The 20,969-nt window shown below is 38.9% G+C and overlaps 2 protein-coding genes across 7 annotated transcripts in view; one reads left to right on the top strand and one right to left on the bottom strand.

Annotated features, from left to right (window-relative positions):
- Window positions 1-4,371: 4,371 nt before the first annotated feature.
- On the top strand, window positions 4,372-14,160 carry ankrd49 (ankyrin repeat domain 49). 4 transcript variants are annotated; one of them, XM_077571717.1, is made up of 3 exons: window positions 4,372-4,420; window positions 5,164-5,389; window positions 5,894-14,160. In XM_077571717.1, the coding sequence occupies exons 2-3, from the start codon at window positions 5,174-5,176 to the stop codon at window positions 6,368-6,370; spliced, it is 693 nt and encodes a 230-aa protein (XP_077427843.1). In that variant the 5' UTR covers window positions 4,372-4,420; window positions 5,164-5,173; the 3' UTR covers window positions 6,371-14,160. The 4 variants fall into 4 exon arrangements, with proteins under 4 accessions (XP_077427843.1, XP_077427844.1, XP_077427845.1 ...); XM_077571718.1 differs by lacking the exon at window positions 4,372-4,420 and adding an exon at window positions 4,439-4,586; XM_077571719.1 differs by lacking the exon at window positions 4,372-4,420 and adding an exon at window positions 4,442-4,565.
- A 1,629-nt stretch (window positions 14,161-15,789) lies between these two features.
- The window catches only part of LOC144055364 (uncharacterized), a 32,489-nt gene continuing 27,309 nt past the window's right edge, over window positions 15,790-20,969 (bottom strand). For 2 of the 3 annotated variants that reach the window (XM_077571274.1, XM_077571273.1), the window contains 3 exons: window positions 17,909-18,735; window positions 17,278-17,514; window positions 15,790-17,171 (listed from right to left, as the gene is read on the bottom strand). In XM_077571274.1, coding sequence (XP_077427400.1) covers window positions 16,918-17,171; window positions 17,278-17,514; window positions 17,909-18,735 — 1,318 coding nt within the window. In that variant the 3' untranslated portion in view covers window positions 15,790-16,917. Of the gene's footprint in view, window positions 17,172-17,277; window positions 17,515-17,556; window positions 17,790-17,908; window positions 18,736-20,969 lie in introns of those variants that run through there. The other variant, XM_077571276.1, reaches the window with a different exon arrangement.

Below are 20,969 nucleotides of genomic sequence, written 5' to 3'. Positions count from 1 at the left end.
AAATAAATAAATTTTGGTTCATAGATGGATAGATGGTTCATCATGAAACTTAAACCAGTCCTGAAATGTGGATATAATGTAGTTCCAACAACAACTGGAAAATCCATTTTTAAACAATAACCTGGCAAACTAATTTCCTCATTCTTCAGACTTATCATCCAAATGGCAATTCAGGCAGACGTAAACCGAGTTGCGAGAGGTGCATTTTTTATTGGCCCATTCTGTGACAACATACCCCGAAATGACTGAGACAAGTTGCCCCAAACTACCATGTTGGCTAATACTAGCTCTACAGTAGTTTAAAGTTAGCATAAAACAGAGTGGTGACCGAGGCATGACAAGGTGCCTGAATCTCTCCTCTAACGAGTTTACATGATTTTCTGCTAGAATTTGTCTATGTACGACACCTGTTTCAAAATATATGACGTTGAAATATTTTACTTTGGGTTGTGCAAAACAGATAACTGGCACTCATCTCAGCTCACAATGTGCTATTGTCTTCTCGGACAGGACACAATCCCTGGTCATTTATACGAAGAATCAATCTACACTCGTAGCCCTTGCTATCGCCCAAAAAACAATTCTTGTTAACTGGAAAAATAAACAAACTCTGAATATCGACCAATGGTCTAACCTCCTCATAAATCACATTTTTAATGGAAAAAATCTCCGCTTCGAATAAAAACCAAATATCAAAATTTACAGAGACACTCAAAATGGTTTAATGGACTTCCCCATTTAAACTGTGGGCCAGACTCTTGGGGTAAAAATGGAGGAAAAATAATAATCAAAAAGCACTGCATCTGCCCCAAAAGACACCGGCCCCCCAGGCATCTGCCCTCTATGCCAGATGGCCAGTCCAGCCCTGTCTGTCGCTAACATCAATTTTTTTTATCAGAAGTATCAGAAATCAAGCCTAAAATGACTGAGTCTGTTTTGGGGGAAAAGTTTTAATTCCAAAACTCTAGTTGTTTTTTTTGTTCATTTTTTTGAATGAAAAAAATAATAATTATATAGTTCGACTTTTTTTTTCATTCAAAAAATTAAAAAATAAGACTTCTAGAACTCCGTGCCATTGTTTACAGCTTTCGAGAGGACCTTGATGCAGTTCTTTTTTATTGATAGAGGACAATGTCAATGGCTCCCTGGTGGTCCCTTCGGCTCAAGCCCCGAGGTAAGTGCCTGTCTTGCCTCCACTGTTGCGATGCTTTTACTGTCAGGTGCATGATGATTAGTTCTCTCACATTGGTAAGACCTCGCACAAAATAACCTATGCCCCCCTCCCATCCCCGCACCCCCAACGCTACAGAGAATGGGGGCCCTTTGCACAATGTGTGTTCTGCATGTAGGGAAGAGTGGCTCTGAGTATGATTAATATGTCCGCTAACGGACCTGTGTACTTGCTTAATAAGAAAAGATTTTTTATCTGTGACCGTGTTGTTAATCATGTCATAACTGCTACAAACACTTACTAACGGAGCCAACCAGATTTGCTGGTTAAAAATGTGTGCTTTGTTTGCAATCATTACCATTATTCATTTTTATCATTCCTCACAGCCCAAGTCACATTTATAATTAGAATAATGATTAAAATAATTGTCGTAACTGCGGTTGTATTATGTTGGATTTGTGTGATTTAGTCATTGAAAAATAGTTTTGAAATTAATTTACGCTTTAATTTATTATCAATTTAATTAACACAACAAAAAGATGCACAATGGAATTATTGTTGGCTCTGATTCAGCCACAACTGGTGAAATGATAATGTTAAAATATAAATTAACATTACCAAGAGGGCGCTAGGCAACCAGCAGACATAAAAGTGGCATTAAATCCCCTTGTACTGTGTTTACTATTCTATTTTTCTTTTCCTAAGCTGTTGCTTCTTTCTTGTTTATAAGTGCTTGTGTGTGTGTGTGTGTGTGTGTGTGTGTGTGTGTGCGTGCGTGCGTGTGTGTGTGTGTGTGTGTGTGTGTGTGTGTGTGTGTGTGTGGTCTTGTTTTTGTTACATAATGCGGGCCAACATTTCGGGATTTCACATAATTGTGGGGCCCACCCGTCCATGTGGGGCCATTTTGCTGGGCCCCACATGTTAAGACCTCTTTTTGAGAGTCAAGGCTTGGTTTTAGAGTTTAGGTTTGAATTGGGTTATGGTTGAGGTTAGGGTAAGGAATTGGGGTAGGCAATCATTTTTGATGGTTGGGTTTAGTGGAAGGGTCTAGGAAATGCATTATGTCAATGAGATGGCCCCACAAAGATAGTAAAACAAACATGTGGGTGTGTGTGCATGCTGCTGTGTGTGTAGGCAGTTGTCACTCAATAAGCAGATTGTGCGAGTACACACATTGATCAAAACAACAGGAAAAGCCACCGGATCTCTGGCATTTCCTCCAAAGCTTCAAAGTTTTCATATTGATCAAGTATAAATGCAACATGACTAATCTCGAACATTTCACAAAAGAATGTTAATATCTAGTAGTGGTGTATCTATTTACCAACAGTGTGATTTTCAAACAAATAAATGATTTTGTTCTCAAGTGTGAATGTGATGATGCATTTAAAACAAACAAACAGATCCTACGTAGTCAAACACGACTGAACATCGGAGCATTTATCAGAAGCAAAAACCAAAAACGTGAATCTCACCAAGTATCTTGCCTTAGGCCATCATGATTCATGAGTCTGACTAAACTTATTGATGGCATATGGTTGAAAAACACGCTGCCTTGAAAATTCAATATGAATGCTGATAGATGCCTACATTTTTCATTTTCTTATCACAGTATCTATCATACATTCTTTACAGTCCTCCACCCATTTAATAATCCAAAAGTTTGACCGTTTAGAATTCCCAAAGCAGGGTCAGCCTTAAAACGGATGTCACTTAGACTTCACAACATTCAGCAGATCAGGAAAGTCCAGCAAAGACTGTCCAGCATGTTTGAATCATATGGACAAAACCCGAGCAAGTAGGAGATGAGGCATGAGGAGGACATGCAAACTCCACCCACGGCAAGACTCAAACACTGTGAGGTTGATATTTCAAATAATACACACACAAAAAAAACAGTTTTTTTATGTGATTGCTATTCTTAGCTGTCTATAGGGAACACACATGGTAATAATTTCATTATTTGCTGTGTATAAGACAGCAGGGCAAACTGAATATTGAATTCCTGCCCCGTGTCCAATTTGTCAGGTTGGGGCGTGGGATTGAGGATCCAAATGCAGGGATGCAGTCAAAAAGGGGATTTAATTACAAAAAAGGCAAACAAGGTACTTGGCAAAAATAACAAAAATCAACGATGTCCAAAAACACAAGTCAAAGCAACAAACCAAATAGGAACAAGGCTAGCAAGGACATGACAAAACCTGACGAGACATCGACAAAGGGAGACGCACAATGGAACCAAAACACAGACCATGACAATTAATAGAATGAATAGAAAATGAAACCAAATGGAATAACACATGTACACAAATAAAAGCCGCACAACATGGTTATGTCATTAACAGAATTAGCAAATAACACGATGGAAGTTGGACCAATTAGTTTGTTGTGATATAAATTGGCTATTTGTGTTGTATGATTGGATGATGCAATCCAGATTTGATAACAACCACAAATTGAGTCATTTTTTCCCATTGGCCCTGCAATTGGATGATGACCCATCCAGGCTTCACTATAAATCAGCTGGAATAGGCTTATGGATGGATCGTCCTTTCAGAAGAGATAAAAAAATGAATTATGGTGGTAGAGCATGGCGTCGTGCGTGAATATTGAACAGAACTTCAGACACAAGTTGACTATGATGTATGATAATTAATTTAAAGTGTAAGAAATAAACATCAAGTCAGGGCAAGATAAACAAGAAAAGTTCCACAGAGACAAACATTCAGCTATAATATTTATTTATATATTATAGTTATTTACTTTAGAAGTGATGAGACACTGAGGTGATGATGCATCTATCTATCTATCTATCCATCCGTCCATCCATCCATCTATCTATCTATCTATCTATCTATCTATCTATCTATCTATCTATCTATCTATCTATCTATCTATCTATCTATCTATCTATCTATCTATCTATCTATCTATCTATCTATCTATCTATCTATCTATCTATCTATCATTTGTCTTCGTGAATGTAGTTTGTATTAATTAATGAAGGTTGGGAAATACTGAGATTTTCGTAGTTCACAGAATAACCGCTAGATGTAGCAACACTAGAATGCAGCGCCCCAAAAAATATAAAAGAAGATGACGAAGAAAAAGTCACCGTGACTAGTTTTGGGTAATGTAGTTTTTTAAATGTAATTCTGAACTAATATTGAGTCTTTAAAAACTACATTTCCCCAACACATCTAAAAGATGGTCTCTCGGATTTTTGTTTTGAATACGAAAACCCGTGGGGTGAGAAACAGTTCTAATTTTGCGTGCACTTTCTTTAAAAATAGTTAATTTTATGACTATAACACTCGCGTGCTCTGCACATTACATAGGTCCGTATTTTACTTGAACGCCAACAAACAGTAGCAGCAGTCATCTAACGTAAAGGGTAAACGTTAAATAATGACAGGTAGCGACACAGAACCATCCATTTCTGAAATGAAACATGGACAAGCATTGCACTTGCATGTTGGGCAGCTTTAGGTCCATTTTTTTAATCGTTTGTGAGCTCTAACAGTTCTCCTGCTGCTTAATCGTGCGCACAGTGGAAACCCGGAAGAAACTCCTGTGTTTTGTCTACATAGCCTAGCAATGGTGGTCTCTTGCGTGGTGTAAAAGCTTGTGTAAGGTTTAGGGATCAAAGGGAAGACTTTAAAATTGACAAGGAAGTCTCTCTCTCTCTCTCTCTCTCTCTCTCTCTCTCTCTCTCTCTCTTTCTCTTATTATTTATAGATTGCTTCCAGCTAATCCTTCAGAAGGAAGGTTAAAACCTTGAGTGATGCTAAATTGTTAAATGACTATCAGATTGAGATCAATGCTATTTCTTGGTTGGACATTAAGGAATCACTTCCAAATATGGGCAAGCTATTAGAAAAGCATTACTTCCATAACCATAACACTGATAAGGACTATAGACAAGATGGGATGGATACTGTGTGCCACTATGTCTCTCTCATTGCTTTTGTTTGTGGATTCTTGGACAATAGAAGCGTCAGTATGGAGCTTCCAGATGATTTGAACCAACTGGAGCTTCTAAATACGCACAGCCACCTGATCCCGCGAGGGGCTAGCAGCCTCTGGACTGGGAGTAAGGATGAAGAGGGAGAAATGGAGGATGAAGAGGTCAAAAGTGAGGAGTGGTACCTCCAAAAAGAAGAAAGTCTCAAAGACAAACCAGCGGAGCTCATTCTTTGGGCTGCAGAAAACAACCGTGTAAGTGTACACTTTTTCGTCTCCATTCTCCAGCTTACATAACATGTATAACACCTCATGATAATTCAGCACCACTTTTTTTGGGCAGTTATGCTAATCTATGACTTCATTTGAGCAGCAACTTTCAATTTTGGAGGGCTTTGCCAAATTAAAAAAATGTGGCAATATTTAGTAGTTTAATGCCTCGGGCTGCAGCTATCAAATATTTTAGTATTCAAGTATCCTACTGAAAATGATTTCAACTGTTCAAGATGAACTTTGCGGCTGGATTTCTAACATAGCTAAACAAGTGTGCATTTTCTATCTGGTTTCTACATCGTATAAGTTGCTAATCGAAACGAAAAAGCTACACTATTTTTAAAATCAATTTCTGAACAACGCGTGACACAAATTATGCGGAGCCAATCATTTGACAGGTGCTTTTCGTACCACTGCTTGAGAGCAATTACTGGCAAGATAGAGTAAACCATCCATTATTGATTACCGATGCGATTTACCTGGCAGGCGTCCACAGTCCGTCGATTATTAGCCGCAGAGGCCTCGTTGGTGCACAGCAGCGACGAGGACGCGTACACTCCCCTGCACCGGGCAGCCTACGGCAACCACGTGGACGTGGCGGCCGCCTTGCTGGCCGCCGGGTCGAAGGTGAATCCTCGCACCGTCGACGGTTGGACGCCGCTCCACAGCGCTTGCCGTTGGGGGCACGTCGCCATGGCGACCCTGCTCCTTCATCACGGCGCCGGCGTGAACGCGCAGACCAACGGAGGCCTCACGCCGCTGCACCTTGCGGCCTCGCACAGCAGTTCGTCCAAAAGTGAGTGGCGCCACACTTTGGAGCTGCTCTTGTGTCAGCGCCACCTGAAGGCGGGACTTCGCAGCAACAGCGGGGAGAGCGCCAATGAGCTGGCAAGACGGAGCAGCCCCTATCACTTCCTGTTTGAAATGGTAGAAGATTGTTCAGGTGTACTTCCCAGCTTATGAATGTTTTCTTCAACAACTTGGAGGTAACACTTTGCTGTTTTTAAAACAAAATGGATTTAGTAATACATTTTGGGGCTCTTGCCAAATTGCATGCGATTCGATTCGTATCACGATTCATAGGTCACGATTCGATTCGATGCCGATTAATCCCGATACGAATCTATAAATTGATTATGCGATTTATTTTTTATTTTTACTCAAGTTTAGAAAATACAAATCAGTAAACTTGTACATGTACACTGAGATTTGTATGAAAATGTATTTATTGATCTGAAAATTCAGGTTGCAGTCTGTTTCATGTTTGAACAGCATTGAAATAAAATATCAAGCCTTAATGTTCCATTAATATAACATTCTTCCATGCTTAATGTGTGAATCCTAACCCTAAATTAGACGTTTTGTTGAATATTCCCATAAAAAAAAAATTGATGTTTAAAAATCAATTCGGCCGCATATTGAATCGATTCGAGAATTGCGCGCTGTAATATCGCGATATATTGCAGAATCGATTTTTTCTAACACCCCTAGTCGATACCTTTATATATTTTATATACGTAGTCTTCATATAATCTGCCATTTGTGCATCCAGGAATGGAAAAACTGATATATTTGTAGCTCTGATTATAACAGCAAACAAATTTGTCTTTTTCAAATGTTTATTTTAGAGTTGTCAAATGATTAATTTTTCAAATCTGATTAATCACATTTTAGAAATGTGATTAATCCCGATTAATCGCTTAGTTAAAAAAGGCTTATTATCAACATTTTTTTGCCTGACAAATTTGAAGAGCACCTGTTATGTGTTAACTCTTTCGACATTTAATGTTATCAGGACGTCTTCAACAATGTTTGATCCACTGCACACGCCCGCTTTTTCTAATCCGTTATTTAATTGCATAATTTAAAATGGAAAAAAATGACCCCAAAAGTTTGACATAAACAAATATTCTGAATGTCATACACAAACATGTATTAAATGCTTTACTTTAATGCATGTAATTATGTTCATTGCTCAAACACAAACTGTGCTATCTTTAACTCATTCACTGCCATTGACGGCTATTGACGTCAAAAATTATTTTGAACTATTTCTAGTAATTTCACTTTTTTTTCCCACTTTTGTTAACAAGAGTACAAAAACCTAGAAAAAAAATTATTCTACATTTTTTGTGATTAATTAATTAGTTAACATTTTAACTTTGACAGCACTTATTTATTTTCATTCTATATCATACAAATATTTGTGGTCATTTGTTGTTAAAAAATAACATTCGCAAAAACACTCACAGCCCAAACATTTAACATATGAAATGACTAACAAATAATAACATAAAACAAAAAAGTTACCGGTAATTTGAAAATTAATACGGAACTACAACTGGTTGATCTGGAAAAAAAACAAAACAAAACATTCACGTATGCAATAGGAATGTATTGAACCATAAGTGCAATAGTGCATGAGGATGAGGTAGGTCAAATTATATGCTATATATTATATAGAATTTTTTAACCTAATTCTGGTTACTTAATTCTGTCTGTTAGCGAGAGCCACTACATCGTGATAACTTACATTGATGTTTCTGCATTTGGCAATTTATTATTATATTATATTATTAGTATGGGATTTTTTTTTTAATGGGCTTTAGGTGAACTGATGAATACACACGCACGCACGCACGCACATGCACATGCTCACCCACATACAAAAAAAATATATATATATATATGTGTGTGTATGTGCATATATATGTATATATATTAAAAAAAAAAACATTTTATTTATTATATATTTTTTAAAAAAAAGGAGAGCAATGATGATGTCAAATCGAATGAACAATACTGAGCTCTAGAAAAAGAAGAAAAAAAAAAGGTCAAATTATATGCATAAACATTTAGCAACCTTAACTAAAAATAAATTGAAATCAAATAAATAGACAAAAGTGCTTACGCTACGCTACACTATGGCCACATGGTAGCCTAGCGTTTTTGGACAACAGTCAGACTTGTTGGGTACTCACGAGTCACGACCCAAACGATGGCCCGCGCAACACCAGAACGACAGATATTCATTCCCCTCACATCAAAGCATAGTGTCAAGGTTGCAAAGCATTGAACTGCTCTTTCGCGCGTGCGCTTGACAATCAATTGCTTTGTTTTGTTTTTGTCATTACAATTTGTTAAAAGGCCACAGGGGCCACTGAAGAGTGATGAAGGGGGGGGTATAGTTATTTTTGCCTCTGGCATTTTCATCACAAATGCAAATGAGTGAGTCAGTGTGCAGGTTGGTGACCTTATTTTTGCGGTTTGTAATGATTAGGTACGTAATTGGTAGTTTTTATACATGTGTATTGAAAATATTCCGGACTTGTGATCAGGATAATATTTGAACCCCCCCCTAATTATCTCCCCATTTGGATAGTGCTTGAACCTATCCTCTTTCATGCGTGGTCAGTAAAATGACACGAGTACTCTTGTTGTTTCCCAGTGTAAATATTACCTGTAGTCTGTCCATTTTCAAAAGCGGCGATCATTTTTCAAAATTCATTGCAGAAGCCGAAGCTTATTTCCGCTGCTGCTGGGTTTACCCGGGACGAACCACCTGTCGATCACAAAGATGAGAGACACAGCCATTTACGTTGTGCTTCAAGAAAGTCGAACCTTTATGCACTCCTGTCAGAGAAAGCCACCATCTGTGATGAATGTCAGTGAAGACCATTTGATCTCAAATATTGTTGAGTACCCCCCCACCCGTTCGTTGGTTCGTTGTTGTGGCAACCTTTGGATGTCTGCTGAAGTGCATTAGAAAAGTGAATGTGAAAGCAATTTGACGTTTGCAACCGCAGTGAAAAGTATGAAACGTTCAGAAAGGTCACTTGAGCTTGCCTGCTGATGAGCTCCCATTTAGCGCCTCAACTAGTGGCACTGGCTTTTGTCAGATTTTGGACTTGAGTCACAAATCGGAGTCAACGCTGTGGAAAAGGAGCAATGCCATAATTAATGTCTAATTGCGGTTATGGCATGCATAACTAGGCACTTAAAGGTTAAAAGTGAATCATGCCGTTGGTTGTTCTAAGACGGTGTGACTCATAGTTAGAAAAGTAGCTGAGGCTCGAAATAGGCAATTTAAGTCAACAAGTCACTAACTTTTTTTTTGTTTTTTTATAGAGCTCAGTATTGTTCATTCGGTAATTTTACCGATTTGACATGTCATCATCATTGCGCACTCTCGCTCTCTATTTTTTTTAATATATATATATATTTTTAATGAATTTTTATTTTGTATGTGCATGCGTGTGAGTGTGTATTCATTAGTTCACCTAAAACCTATTTAAAAAATCCCATACCGTTCACCTAAACCGAACACTTCAGAACCCAGCCAGAGCCGTGAGGCCGTCAGGAGACCCGAGGAAGGACCAAAGAAAGGAAAGTGAAATCCAGCACCGACCAGACACTATCTTCTTTTTTAATTAACTAATTCACTGCCATTGACGGTTATAAATGTCAAAAATTCATTTGAACTATTTCTATTAGTTTCACTTTTGTTAACAAGAGTATGAAAAGCTACAAAAAAAGTTTTTTATTGTACATTTAGAACAGATATAAAATTTGTGATTAATTATGAGTTAACTAGAGAAGTCATGCGATTAATTACGATTAAAAAATGTAGCTGCCTGACGCCCCAAATTTTTTATCTTTTTTTTTATGAAATTATGGCAGTGAATGAGTTAAAGAAGTCAAACATTTGTGTAGTTGCTGGATTAGGACATTTTAAACCAGGGCTTTTCATGATCTTGCGTATTTTGCACGGTTGACACAAGAATTCATTGTCCACAAGAATGGAGGCATTCGCTAGCTAAGTGGTTCAATAGGTTATAAATGTCCAAAATTAGAGTCTATGTGTAGCTGAACAGCTATTTAAAAAAACATGTTTATATTTGGGCTGAAAATACAATATGATACCAAAATCCAAAATCTCAAATTTGCAGTCAAATTGAAAAGCAAAAGGAATAAATAAAGGAGTCACTTGAGAACTGCAGTGTAAATTGAACCGGAGTCTTTTCAGTAGTTCTGCAAGCAGTTGGGACTTAAACCGGAATGGCAAATCACAAGAAACGGACATTAGTCACATCCCAAAACACGGCACGCAACCCTGCATAGTAACATCAGCAATGGCAGTGTTAGCCATGGTATAAACGGTTACTATGGAAATGACACTTTAAACCATTAACATGATTTTCAAACTTCCTGTGCAGATCTGGAAGGAAATTGAACACGAGACGTTGCTATTAGGGTTCCTCATCTTTGCACTGTGAGGTGAATTTTAAACTGATGCGCTTTCAACTTTCAAGCGGTCCAATTTATTTGTTAACGCATTGGACTCTAAACTAGAGGCAGCCGCTACTGCTTGGATTCCGAATATATTTTGCATATCTTTACTCTTATGTGAGCACGTGCTGTGACTAGAGATGTGTGGGTAGGGGAGGCAGAGCTTTTTTTTTTATTCCAGTTGGGTGATTAAACGTCCTCTTTTGCACAGACATGTCCAATTTTTTACATCTGTCTGAGCGTCCGGGTTTTTTATTTATAAATTCATGAAAAAGACTCCCAAAGAGAGTCAAGTTTCTCGCTTTATTTTCAACCCATACAGATGAGGCATATGTTAAACTAGAAAATTGGCCATCTTTGAATAAACCTGGACTATAATTTACTTATCTCGAGGCCGGCCGGATCCAGTGTCCTCTTTATTGGAAATCAAAATATGGTCACGCTTCATTAAAATTGCTGAATTGATGTTTTCCTTTCAAATTCATGAGTGAGAAGGTAAGTGCGGCAGCAAGTTGCCAGCCTCACCTCAGATTGCGCAATAGGTCACAAAAGGTAGAAATAGAACCATAGTCAAGTCAAAGTATTTTACTATTAACTAGTGAAGTCATGTGATTAATTACAATTTTAAAAAAATAATCGCCTAATGCCCCTAATAAAAAAACAGAAAAGGAAAGATTATTAAAAATTAGAGGCGTCAGACGAGAATTTTTTTTTTAATAGTAATTAATCGCATGACTTCAATAGTTAACTCACGATTAATCACAAATTTTATATCCTTTCTAAATGTACAATAAAAAAATTCTAGGTTGTCACACTCTTGTTAACAAAAGTGGGGGGAAAATGTGAAACTAATAGAAATAGTTCAAATGAAAATTTACCATTATTAACTCATTCACTGCCATTGACGGCTCTAAACGTCAAAAATTCATTTGAACTATTTCTATCAGTTTAGCTTTTTTCCCCACTTTTGTTAACGAGTATGAAAAACTAGATTTTTTTAATTGTACATTTGGAACGGATATAAAATTTGTGATTAATTGTGAGTTAACTAGTGAAGTCATGCGATTAATTCTGATTACAAATTTTAATCGCTTGACGCCCTGAATTTTTAATAATCTTTAAAAAAAAAATAGTTTTTATTAATTTACTGCCATTGACGGCTATAAACGTCAAAAATTCATTTGAACTATTTCTATTAGTTCAACATTTTTTTCCCACTTTTATCAACCTCAGTATGAAAACCTAGAATTTTTTTAATTAAATTAAAAAAAATGATCACTTGTCACCCCTAATTTTTAATAATATTTTAAAAATAAATTTATGGCAGTGAATGAGTTAATGTCTGGCTACAAATGTAACTAAAAGCATCTCATGGTGTTTTGCTCATAATAAATGTGTAAATCTGACTCAGGCGTGACCAACCGTGAACCTCACCGCACCTCACTTGCTCTAACAACCTTGCATGCATTTTTATTACCTCGCATCTGCAAATAAGATAGCTTTGGAAAGTCTTCTGCTTTGGGGACACATTGGAATAATGGTTAATGATGCAGAAATAGGGCCAGCATGGTGAACTCGTGGTTGCCATATCTGCCTCACAGTTCTGAGTCTTGGCCTTTAATTTGGCTTCTTCATTCGTGGGCGGAATTTGCAGGTTCTCCGTTTGTTTTATTTTCTGGATACTGTGGTTTCTTCCCATATTGCACAAACAATATATATATTTTTATTTTTTTTTGCTGTGTTAATTGAAATGTACTGTAACTTCCCTAAGATTCTGATTTTGTAGTTTTCAACTTCAGCTCTTAAAAAATATCATGTCAATAATAGCCTATATTATTTATATGAAACATTGCTTACTGTATTAGCTCAATCAAGGACACTTATTTATTTTAATCCCTTTTCACTTACATGATTGAATCATACTATTTGGGTTAATGGAGGATGATTCAATTTGATGCTCAGTTTCTGAAAGATGGGTTTTAATGGCTTGCTGGAGCGATTCCTAACTGGGGTCATTTTGCTGGTTGATTTACAACAACAAATAAATGGACATTTGAAGGGTAAAAATTAAATTAAATTATACTAACAATAACTGATGTTAGTTTTGTGAAGCACTTTGTGACTTGTTGGTGAAAAGCACTATAAAAAACAATTTTGCTGGGTTGAGTAATTGACTCACACTTAATTGGGCTTCATTGAATGAAAAGCTTCAATAATTGAGTTGAATCCTTATAGTTTTCAAAATATAGGGAAATACAATGTCTGCATAATGTCACACACAAAGACAAATATGTTGTTTCGGCAAATACGTCAAGACATTTCTTTCCAGGAATGGCTCCGTGTTAGCAGGCATGCAACAAAAAAGGCGCTGATTGTAACTAGGTAATTTCCTTGCTTTGAGCATCGCTTCGCTTGGTCTGGGTGTCAGCAGACAATAGTCAAAGAAATTACAGTTAATGGCTAATCAACATGTCTGCATGAAAACATATTAGCAGCCTTGCTTTGTATGTGTGTGTGTGTGTGTGTGGGTCTACTCATTTTCTTAATTGATATTCATAAGACACTCTCTGAAGCCTTTCAGTGTACATTCTCTCAAACGTTATAGTCTTTGTGCTTCTGTCAGGTTAATTGTAAAATTTTAATTATTGCATGAATGTGAGACAGTTCTCACATAGAATTATTATTTTTAAACAGTATTCAGAAGTTGTTTTGATATCAAAGAGGGCTGCTGCTTTGGGTTAAGGGGGCACAAGTGACTTAAAAAAAACAATAAGAACAAAGAAAAGTTCATGTTCTGTTTATTTGTCATTCGTTTTTTTCTTCATCATTTGCTTTCTTTTCTATTTAAATGATATATTATTAAATATAATAACTTACTGTACATTATCATGATATAAGTTAGCGGGGACTAGATAAGTTCTTGTACTTCTTCCTGCTCCCTTTGAACATGGAAATTCTGACTTTACTAATTATTCTTTTCATTTTGAACTTCTATTTTCTTTCTTTCACTTTCATTTTAGATTTTGTATTGCATTTATATGTGATGGAAATTACAAAAATACATCAAAGTCTACCAAAGTGTGTTCTGACCATTTTGATTAAGTGATTAAATGCGCTTACCATAATGCGATCGCGATATATGTGAGCCGCTAGGAGTGGCTAGCTCTGGCTAATAAAAGATGTGTGGTCAAGATGTTCGATTTTGAGATCTCTCCAAATAAAAGGTATTTAATATTTAAGGTCTCTCATTTCCTTTCCCAGCAGCCCAAAAGTTATTGTTGTTAAAGTGTACAAAAATAAGTGATGAATCAACAATGTTGTTTTTGTTGTAACATGCTAGCGCTAGTAGCTAGCGCAGTCGGGGAACTAGCTAACTTGGTGTAAAAATAACCCGAGATTCTTCAACTCCAATTTACAAATGCTAAATGCACATAGCAACAAATAAAAGCTGAAAGTACAGAAGACGCAAGAATGTCCGTGTTTTTGTTTTGAGAGCCATCCTACCATAGAGCGTACGTTGCCATGCCGTCCGGTCCAGGCAGTATCGGCAAATGTTTCTAATCCAATCAATTCCATGGATGTTGGGCTAAATCTTCCGTTTACGTCTTGCTTACACAAGTAATGTTAGAGGAAGCTGGGGGTGATATTCATCAATAAAAGAACATTCGGTGTAAACACAATAGAAGCAAAGCTGACTTATGGAGGATTTCGACCCCTGGTCGCCCGCCATTCATTTCAATGGGGGATTTCGACCCCTGGCTGATTCTCAAATTTTTGGTCAGCCAATCTTCAAAATATTTTTGTTTTAATATATATTTTAATTAATATATATTAATTTTAATATATAATATTAATATATATTAATATTAATATTTTAAGTCCCACCTCTTAAGTTGCAAAATTGCCCCAAAATGAGGGGCAGACTCGCGACCCCGCAACGTCAGCGGATTCTATGTATAGTGGATTGGATTCATAAATCGCCACTATGAATGCGTATTTAGAGGCCTCCTTCCAACCCCATCGCTTTAGATCAGGGGTGGCCAAGTTCGTTCGTCGAGAGCCACTATCCAGCCTGTTTTCCATGTCTCCTCCTTTCAGCGCAGCTGAATCTAACGATAAGCTCATCAGCAAACTTTGCAGAAGCCTGATAACGATCCTGATCATGAATTAGAAGTGTTAGTGGCGAGAAACATGGAAAACAGGCTGGATATTGGCTCTGGAGGACCAAACTTGGCCACCCCTGTTATATAGATGATTGTCATATAACTCATGTTGATCAGCAGTAACCTTTGGTTCAAATCACCTTTCCTAAACGTTGTTTTGGATTCAAAGGCCTCTGCCTCCGTACTTGAAGGAGTCAGACAGCTGTCATCGCAGCACTGCAATCTCACACTTGCCATCCACCTCCTTCACCACCATTTGTCCTCCCACTTATGTCAGCTATCACCGCAGGATGTTATGAAGAAAAGGATACAACCCTTGCTTGGACTATAGAAAGTGGTCATTGTTGGCCAATTGCAACCTGACAATACCCAGCCAGCATTTTTCCGTCTAAATTATACTTACATGTCTAGGCAGAAAACGGTCTACAAATGGTCTAAAAATGAAAAGTTTTTTAGACGTCTACGTCAAGACCCCTCGTCTATTCTTAAGACGTTTAAATAACCGCTAATGGACGTCTATAGACATCTAAATTTAGACGTTTGCCAGACATCCACTTTTATACCAAATTAAAACTCCATTACACGTCGTATAGATGTTAAACATATTATTCACAACAAACCAAAATTAAAGTTGTCAAAAATTGAATATTAAATCAGGTTGTCTAAAAAAAGGGACCACTTTTAACCAGCGATCCTTACCTTGATGTAGTTCCAGGATGACGATTCACATCACGTGTTTTTGGAACATTCAATTAGGTTTCAGTAACACAAATGCCAAGCTTATTTTACCATTGGATATAAATACATCTTTGACGTTAACATTAACCAAACTATCCTACTTAGATCTAAATCAATACATTGTTTTTCAAACATAATAAGAAAGCAAAATCAGCCACGAAAGGACAACAACAATACATATATCACAAGACATGGGATTTTAAAATTTTATAAGACTTATAAAAAAAAAAAAAACACAACACCAACCAAAGCAAGTCAAACTGTTTTTGTTTCTCTGAGATTTACAAAACAGGTTTATATACAGATAGTATTGACTCAGAAATGAAAAGAGGCTACATATAGTCTACCAGTTTTTATAGTGATCATATATTTGTTATATACAACGTAAATGACGAGGCTGGAGCAAGAACTAACATTACAGATTCGGCAAAAGTTTCCATCTTAGGTTTTCACAGAAGCTTTTGAATGATGGATGAAGAGATTTTTCAACGCAAGGATCTGTTGTAGCTGGAAAAAAAAAACAGCCATGGGAGAATACGACATTGGTGGAAACAGAACAATCAAGAACAATCACGTTTCAGAGTTTGTAACCGCCTACTTTTGAAGACACGTAACACGAGCAACGAGTCTATTTACATATAAAGTGATCCAGTCGATAGTGTAGCGTGACACGCAGGAAAAACACATTTTCTTGATGAAAGGACTGCACATGGTAAAGTGGACAAAAAACGCTCTTGATTGTGGAAAGTTCAACAAAACATTGCAGGTACTAGAAAACATTCTGATGTCACATATACATGAAATTTACAACTCCAAATCTGGAATTCCTGGACAAATGTATCTCCGTTGCAAGATCTTCACAGACCAGCTCGTACCTCAACTTACCTCGAAGAACAAGAATCTAAATTGAATTATACAAAATTGGAACACTGAGGTCAACTGCACAAATAGCAGAAAAAAAAGTTTGGATTCTTCTACACTAGCATTGAATGTCTTTCTCTGCCTCCATCGAAGGAAATGTGGTTGACGTAAAACCTCCGGGCACATGGACCTCTAATGCTACTTCATATAACAACACGAAGGGTTAAATGCCGCACATTTGCACATTGAGACGTCCATAAAGAACACAGTGTATGCTTCAGTCATTGTCATGTAACTGTCCAACACAGCACCTTAACAGAATGCCGTCTTACCACCAGGAACGTAAAAGAAAAAGTACTTGTTCTTGAAATGTCTTAAAATGCCTTCTACTGTCAGTGAAATGTTAATAGCTGAGTATCAAGGGCGCCTGCTGACCGCCATCATCCTCCTCGCCTCCTCTCAGCACACGGTGAGGGGCAGCGGCTCGCTTTCACGCCGCTGATTCTTCTTCAGCAGCTGAATGCGATTGTGGCAATAAAACTTAATGGCCCGCCAGTCCCGCTGGTTGCTGACCAGCAGGGGGCACTGTTGCAGGCAGCGCTCGCAGTCGGCCTTGGCTGGAACGCGGAGCTCGTTGATGTTTTGGGTCAGGTGTTCTTCCACTGCCGCTCGCTCCGCCTCGGACCATGGACGCTTCAGGACGCCGCGCTTTCCTGGGAGAAGACATAATAATAAAATAAAATAAACATTTAGAGGTTCACATTGTAGTTATTTGTAATTGGAATAACCTTATGAAACACAGACAAAATGTTGTCTTACCCGAGCCTCTCCTTCGGTTAATTGGCAGCAGGGGAGGCGGCGGCGGAGCAAGCGACTGGGTGTTTTTGAGCTTCTTGGGTCGTCCCACTCGGCCGTTGTTCTTGCCCTTCCTGACATAGAGCAGGGTAGGTGTGGGTTTTGGAGTGGGGGCAAGTGTGGGGGACTCTGGATTCTCCTTGACTTGCTCCCCTTCAGATTCTCCCTCCGAAAAAGAGTCGGCAGAGTTTCCCGACATAACTGTGAATAGGTTGGAGGAAAGGGGAGACTTCATTAGTCTACTTATTGCTGCAGTATTTCCCACCATTAGTGAGCCAAGGCACATATTTTATAAACCATCTACAGAACACAAAAAAAAGTAAATACACTGAAATGATGATATTGTCTCAATTTAGTCAGAAATGATCTTGCCACATGCCCAAAAAAATGAGGGCTTATTTAGTTGAACAAAAAGCTTATTCTGCAGTATGAGTGGCAACACTGCCATCTAGTGGCATGACATTTAATTGTTCTGCCTGTCAGTAGACCAATGAAGTGAAATTGCACAATTTCCCGTGGCACAGCATTCAAACGCCTTCCATTTACACAAAGACAACACCAAACAACATCAGTGTCGCTCGTCCGTCCAGCTCACCGTCCAACTCCAAGCAGATGTGGTTCAGGCTCATTCCTCTGAAGAGCACTCCATCTCTCTCTCCACACAGCACGACGCGGCCCACTCTGCCCATCAGGCCCGGATCTTGGCCAATTCCGGCGCAGTTCTGTGTCACATGGTACTCCCGCTCCAGGAAGTGCTCCAGCCTCTCCACCGCGCTGCTTCCCGGCTGGCCCTGCTCCTCTCCCTCTCCGAGAAGCAGCAGCTGGGTCAAGATGGCCACCTGTCGCCGTACCCTTGTCTGGGTGAGGGCTCTGGGGTTGCGGGTGCCGCTGGAGCGGGCCAGGCTTCGGAGGAGGTCTGTGCCTCGCAGGGGTGTGGCCGGGGAGTGATATGGCCTGGCGAAGATGTAAGGGTTGACCGGGTCCACGCCCACGTCTTGGCGCGTCTGCAGGAGGAGTTCCAGGCAGGGCTCGCAGTGAGGGGGGAGGATGAGAGGCTGGATGCGTCCACGTTTGCCCTGGACGCCGACCCGCGGCAGGTGGGAAAGAACCAGCCTCTCAAAGGGAGACAGGGAGGCCTCCAGCGGGGTGAGAGCGGGGGGGGAGCCAGGGGGAACGGGAACGGGGCACTGAGGAGTGACGCGCGCTCGGTACTCTGTGATGGACAACTTGGACACCTCGCACTCGCGCCGGCGGTTGTACAGGATGAGGAGCGCCAGGCTGGAGTGGCAGAGGAGGCGCCAGGCCTCGGCTGACTGCATCTGGCGAGACAGCGACAGGAAGGCCGAATGCTGCAGCCGGCGCAGGTACAGAACGAGGGACGACAAAGACGACAGGAGGGGCAGCATCTGGTGACGTCCGGAACTGCAGAAAGGACAGACATCAAAATGAGCATTTTATATCGATATTAAAATTAAGAGTCTACCCAAAACCTTGTTCCCTAATCATGTTGACGGCAGCGAATGAGTTTTAGTTGGATTCAAAATGTCCACTTCTAACTATTGAAAACTTTTTCTTATTACTTTAAAATGGCTTACCTTCAGTAGAATCCCACCTTAAGATTGTTACTAAAGCTAAAATCCAGGTTGGTTATTGCGCCATGACTACTAGTTCCATTTCTCCTTCAATTTTCTTTTGGTACATTGCGGCCAGCTTGTTTATAACACAGCATCTGCCACAACAAGGATTTTAAGCACCAAAAGGTGCAATAACCAAGTCAGGATTTTACCTTACCACATTTTTGAGAGGGGGACTCGATCCTCCATTATTGGCTGAAAAGTCACCAAACAGGGGTTCTTAACCTTTTTTTATTTCTTTTTTACCTTGGAGCCCTTGTTTGAAAATCTGATTTGAAACCTTAGCCCTAGTTTGAAACCCTAATATGAAACCGTAAGCCTTAGTTTGAAACCCTAATTTGAAACCCTAGCCCTAGTTTGAAACCCTTATTTGAAACCTTAACCCTAGTTTAAAACCCTAATTTTATATCCTAGCTCTAGTTTAAAACTCTAATTTGAGACCCTAGCCCTTTTTTGAAACCCTAATTTGGAACCCTAACCCTATTTTGAAACCCTAATTTGAAACCCTAGCCCTTGTTTGAAACCCTAATTTGAAAACCTAGCCCTAGTTTGAAACCCTCATATGAAACCTTACTTAAAACCCTAATTTGAGACCCTAGCCCTTGTTTGAAACCCTAATTTGGAACCCTAACCTTATTTTGAAACCCTAATATGAAACCCTAGCCCTTGTTTGAAACCCTAGCCCTAGTTTAAAACCTTAATTTGAAACCCTAGCCCTAGTTTAAAACCCTAATTTTGAACCCTAGCCCTAGTTTGAAACCCTAATATGAAACCCTAGCCCTAGTTTGAAACCCTAATTTGAGACCCTAGCCCTTATTTGAAACCCTAATTTGGAACCCTAACCCTATTTTGAAACCCTAATTTGAAACCCTAGCCCTTGTTTGAAACCCTAATTTGAAAACCTAGCCCTAGTTTGAAACCCTCATATGAAACCTTACTTAAAACCCTAATTTGAGACCCTAGCCCTTGTTTGAAACCCTAATTTGGAACCCTAACCTTATTTTGAAACCCTAATATGAAACCCTAGCCCTTGTTTGAAACCCTCATTTGAAACCCTAGCCCTAGTTTAAAACCTTAATTTGAAACCCTAGCCCTAGTTTAAAACCCTAATTTTGAACCCTAGCCCTAGTTTGAAACCCTAATATGAAACCCTAGCCCAAGTTTGAAACCCTAATTTGAGACCCTAGCCCTTATTTGAAACCCTAATTTGGAACCCTAACCCTATTTTGAAACCCTAGCCCTAGTTTGAAACCCTAATTTGAGACCCTAGCCCTTGTTTGAAACCCTAATTTGGAACCCTAACCCTATTTTTAAACCCTAATATGAAACCCTAGCCCTAGTTTGAAACCCTAATTTTGAACCCTAGCACTACTTCATAAGCCTTATTTGAAATCCTAGCCCTAGTTTGAAACCCTAATTTGAGACCCTAGCCCTTGTTTGAAACCCTAATTTGAAAACCTAGCCCTTGTTTGAAACCCTAATTTGGAACCCTAACCTTATTTTGAAACCCTAATATGAAACCCTAGCCCTTGTTTGAAACCCTAATTTGAAACCCTAGCCCTAGTATTAACCCTCATTTGAAACCCTAGCCCTAGTTTAAAACCTTAATTTGAAACCCTAGCCCTAGTTTAAAACCCTAATTTTGAACCCTAGCCCTAGTTTGAAACCCTAATATGAAACCCTAGCCCTAGTTTGAAACCCTAATTTGAGACCCGAGCCCTTGTTTGAAACCCTAATTTGGAACCCTAACCCTATTTTGAAACCCTAGCCCTAGTTTGAAACCCTAATTTGAGACTCTAGCCCTTGTTTGAAACCCTAATTTGGAACCCTAACCCTATTTTTAAACCCTAATATGAAACCCTAGCCCTAGTTTGAAACCCTAATTTTGAACCCTAGCACTACTTCATAACCCTTATTTGAAATCCTAGCCCTAGTTTGAAACCCTCATATGAAACCCTAGCCCTAGTTTAAAACCCTAATTTGAGACCCTAGCCCTTGTTTGAAACCCTAATTTGGAACCCT

This window comes from Vanacampus margaritifer, chromosome 7 (genome assembly GCF_051991255.1).
Source record: "Vanacampus margaritifer isolate UIUO_Vmar chromosome 7, RoL_Vmar_1.0, whole genome shotgun sequence".
NCBI classification, from domain to species: domain Eukaryota; kingdom Metazoa; phylum Chordata; class Actinopteri; order Syngnathiformes; family Syngnathidae; genus Vanacampus; species Vanacampus margaritifer.
This window is presented reverse-complemented; position numbering and strand designations above follow the sequence as displayed.